Raw genomic sequence first — 4,098 nt, 5'->3', positions numbered from 1 at the left:
GGCGAGGCCCCCGCCCGTGCCGGCGGTCCCGCAGCGCTCGGGGGGGCGCGGGCGCGGTGCCCCCTCCCCGCTGCCGCGGGGCCGCCCCGGGCAGCGCGGGCGCTCCAGGACTACAAGTCCCGTGGTACCCCGCGCGGCGCGGTGACGTCACGCGCGGCGCTGGGGTTACCCCGCGCGGCCCCGGATGTAAGTCCCTTTCCCCCCCGGAAGGTGAGGATGGCGGAGCTCCGAGGGCTCGGCAGGGGCCCCGCGCTCCATCCGCCGCCATCCGCGCACCCCGCGGGTACCGGCGCGGCCCGCAGCCCTCGGGGGACGGCGGGGGGTTGGGACAGGCGCGACAGGGGGAGAGGAGCGGGAGTGTCGCGGCTGTGGGCGGGCCGGGCCGCGGCGGGATGTGGAGGCCGCGCCGGAGAAGCGGGAACGGGCTGGGCTGGGCCGGGACTGGGGCTGAGCGGGGCTGGCCCGTGACTGTCCCGCCTGTGACCACCCGGGACAGAGGCGGCTGTCTGTGTGTCCACGGGCTCCCCACGGAGCAGCGCTGGGTGCGATCGGTGAACTCGTCGCTGGTGTAACTAGCGCGGAGCAGCATTTTGCGGGAAGCAGTGGTTGCTCAGCCGCGGCTGTAAAGGCGGCTGACAACTGTCAGAAAGGTGTAAGGGATCGCTTCGATTCTTTTATTTTGTTTCTGTCACTCGAAATGTGCGCACCTTGTAATGAGCCCTAGTTTGTGTGATCCTCAGATGGCGGGTGAGAAGGCGCCCGCGGAGAAGAAGCCGGCCAAGAAGAAGGCAGGAGAGAAGAAGCCGGAGCAGAAGCCGATCCAAAAGGCAGCCGGGGACAAGAAGAAGAGGGTGAAGAAGTACCATGCCAGCAGGAACCCCGTCCTGGCCCGCGGCATCGGGAGGTATTCCCGCTCTGCCATGTATGCCAGGAAAGCCCTGTACAAGCGCAAGTACACGGCTCCAGAGACAAAGGTGGGATAGGAAACACTGTGTTTGAGCCAGCGGGGTGCCTTTGGTTTGAAATGTCAGGAGTTCTCCCTGTTCTTTGCCTACAGATAGAAAAGAAGAAGAAGGAGAGGCCCCGTGCCACCATCACCAAGCCAGTGGGCGGAGACAAGAACGGAGGCAGCCGGGTGGTTAAAATCCGGAAAATGGTATGGCAAAGCAGTGGGATGCTCATGGTTTGGGGCTGTTCTGGGTAACCTTGGGCTGGGTGATGAGCCTCTTGCCTGAGGCGGCTTAGGGACCTCAGGCTCAGCTGTGCTTCAGTGAACTGTTGGCAATGCTCACCTTGAGATACAGATCCAGGGTACTTGGGAGATGGTGGAATTTAGGGAATGGTTGTAGGCACGAGCAGCTTCTGTGCTGTTTGTGTTGCTGTGCTGAGGTGGAAGCACACACAGAAGTACAGAGCTGGCTGCAGCTTTCACTGTGCACCGTTGCCCAGGAAACACTCCGTGTGTTCCCATCACCGGCTGCAGCAGAAACAAATCCTTCAGAAAGCTGAACTTTGGGAAACAGGGAGAATCTTGGTGAGGGGTTTCTGCCGTGTGGAATGCAGGCATTAAACCACGTTGCTGCTCTCCCCTCAGCCCAGGTACTACCCCACGGAGGACGTGCCCCGCAAGCTGCTGAGCCACGGCAAGAAGCCGTTCTGTGAGCACAAGCGGCGGCTCCGCGCCTCCATCACCCCGGGCACGGTGCTCATCCTGCTCACCGGGCGGCACCGCGGCAAGGTGAGTCCCCCTGGTGCCCCCCCAGCCCCACGGGGAGCTGAGATACCCCAGATCTACCAGCTGATGTCACTGGTCAGCCGCTGGGTGCAAATCTGTGGCTTGTGTCTGGATGCTTCCCTTGCCCGGCCGTTAAGGGATGCAGACTTTAAATGTTTTTTAAATTAGTGTTTTTCTGCACAGAGCTGGGAGTAGAACAGGCTAATCCAGTTTGCTTAGACAAAATTAAAGGAGTCTTGGTGCAGTGCAGAGCAGCAGACCCAGGTCATATTTCTATTGCTGCTGCAGCAAAGGCAAAACTTAGTTTTTTAGTATCTATTGCAAAGGAAGAATGACATTTTCATTCTTAATCTAATTATTAAGGTAACAGTTGATTGTTATGTTGTATACTTCATCTTAATGATGCTTAACTAACATCCTTTACATCCTTTATTTTCTTGGACATTCTTGCTCTATGTCACATTACATAAAGCTTGTTCAGAGAAGGCAAACTTGACCAGAAATAGTAAGACATAACTGGGGGATTGCTCTGACCGTGTGATGTTGTGATGCCTTTCTGGGTTTTATCCAGTTCCTGCCTTTAATTCATATAAAGAATTTTGGGGATGGGATGGCTGTTGCCATCCTGTAGGATGGGCAAAGAGTAAAACTGTAGTAATTGGATTTGCTCTGCCTTGAGCAATGAGGCAAAAGGAGAGTCCCAGAGGAGGTCCCTGGCAGAGCTGTGCTCATGGAAGTGCTGTAGTTTGGATCCCAGGGTGGCAATTCCTCAGGTTGCACAGCTGCACCCACACCTGGAGCACTGTCAGTGCCTGTACCAGTCCCAGGCCCGGTGTGGGCACAGTCCCAGTTTGGCTGTGGTACTGGAGTGCTGGCACCTGAGAGCTGATGGCACATCTCATTCCTTTACAGCGTGTTGTCTTCTTGAAGCAGCTGGACACTGGCCTTCTGCTGGTTACAGGTAAAAACTTTTACAGCCTTGCGATATTTTTGTTTGGTTTGGGGGTTCAGTGGGTTTGGGGTGGGTTTACCAAGTTCAGGTTCGTCTCTGGGGTCAGTAGCACAACCAGTCTGCATGTGGGTGGTTTGTTACATCATGTGTTCATGGGACAACATGGAATCACATTTTGTGGTGGAGTCCCCATCCCTGGAGGTGTTCAAGGAATGACTGGACGTGGCACTCAGGGCTCTGGACTGAGTGATGAGGTGGGGATGAGTCACAGATTGGACTCCATGGTCTGGGAGGTCTTTTCCAGCCTGAATGATTCTGGGATTTGTGACTTTGCAGGAAGGTGGAGAGGAGATAATTAAGCTTCAGCATCTGACTATGTGGAAGAGACCAGGAAGCATTTTTTGGTATTTCTAGAGGGGAAGGGCTTTAAATGTTCAGATTTTAGCTGTAGGCATCTCTGAAGGAAGTAGTCATCACATACACTAAAAAAATTCAATTTCAGAGCAACCCTTTTAACCAAAAAAGCTGATTTTGTTGTCTTCCCTCTACCTTCAGGCCCCCTGGTTGTCAACCGTGTCCCCCTGCGTAGGGCCCACCAGAAGTTTGTTATTGCCACATCTACAAAGGTTGATCTCACTGGAGTGAAAATTCCCAAACATCTCACTGACTCCTACTTCAAGAAGAAGAGGCTGCGGAAGCCCAAGCACCAGGAGGGCGAGATCTTTGACACTGAAAAAGAAGTAAGAGATGTGGTGGTTCATTGAATTCCCATGTGACCCCAGGCCAGGCTCCAAGGGGGGAATAGCAGGGAACAAACAGCTGGATTTTATGTGACCCTTAATCAAATGAGGGGATGCCATTAAAATAGATTAATACGGCATTGAGATAAAACCCTGCTAAATTTGGGGATTCTTCTCTGCTTGTACCTCAGCAGACCAGCAGCAGGGATTGTTCCAGTTGATTAAATAAATATAAATCTCTTTTTTTGAGTGAGAAACACCTTTCCTGGTTGGATCCTGCCAGCAGCATAAGCCAAACAGGGGCTTCAGTGCTGAGCTACTTCAGGTCTCCCACTCCATTCCCCTTATTTAGAACAAATGAAGATTTCATAAGAATGTCAAAACTTAGGGTTTTCCCTGAACTTTCTCCTTTCTGCAGAAGATTCTGAGGTCATTGTGCAGGATTTTCATGTTCTTCTCTGTGCTTTGTAGAAATACGAGCTGACGGAGCAGCGCAAGGCAGACCAGAAGGCCGTGGATTCCCAGATCCTGGCCCGGATCAAGAAGGTGCCTCAGCTCCGTGGGTACCTGCGCTCCACCTTCTGCCTCTCAAACGGAGTCTATCCTCACAAATTGGTGTTCTAGGCCTTCTGAAAGCACCACATTAAATTCCAAGGGAAAAAAACCAAGGA

The 4,098-nt window shown here is 53.7% G+C and overlaps 2 protein-coding genes across 2 annotated transcripts in view; one reads left to right on the top strand and one right to left on the bottom strand.

Moving 5' to 3' along the window:
• The window catches only part of PTPN11 (protein tyrosine phosphatase, non-receptor type 11), a 26,057-nt gene extending 25,468 nt beyond the window's left edge, over positions 1-589 (bottom strand). Inside the window, exon 1 of the mRNA XM_027652320.1 lies at positions 277-589. Coding sequence (XP_027508121.1) covers positions 277-589 — 313 coding nt within the window. The remainder of the gene's footprint in view (positions 1-276) is intronic.
• Positions 590-693: 104 nt separating this feature from the next.
• RPL6 (ribosomal protein L6) lies at positions 694-4,098 on the top strand. The gene is made up of 6 exons (XM_027652275.1): positions 694-974; positions 1,058-1,156; positions 1,595-1,738; positions 2,648-2,696; positions 3,243-3,427; positions 3,899-4,098. Exons 1-6 carry the CDS (start codon positions 714-716, stop codon positions 4,049-4,051), a joined length of 891 nt encoding a protein of 296 aa, XP_027508076.1. The 5' UTR covers positions 694-713; the 3' UTR covers positions 4,052-4,098.

This window comes from Corapipo altera, unplaced genomic scaffold (genome assembly GCF_003945725.1).
Source record: "Corapipo altera isolate COAL_440 unplaced genomic scaffold, ASM394572v1 67, whole genome shotgun sequence".
In the NCBI taxonomy this organism is placed as follows: Eukaryota; Metazoa; Chordata; class Aves; order Passeriformes; family Pipridae; genus Corapipo; species Corapipo altera.
Note: the sequence above shows the minus strand (reverse complement) of the source record. Positions and strands in the feature narration are given on the sequence as shown.

Excerpts from the sequence above, each read along its gene's own strand:
- RPL6 (XM_027652275.1), top strand. The coding sequence starts at position 714 with ATGAGCCCTAGTTTGTGTGATCCTCAGATGGCGGGTGAGAAGGCGCCC. Across the intron at positions 975-1,057 it reads ACACGGCTCCAGAGACAAAG|ATAGAAAAGAAGAAGAAGGA; the intron begins GTGGGATAGGAA and ends CTTTGCCTACAG. Across the intron at positions 3,428-3,898 it reads TCTTTGACACTGAAAAAGAA|AAATACGAGCTGACGGAGCA; the intron begins GTAAGAGATGTG and ends TGTGCTTTGTAG.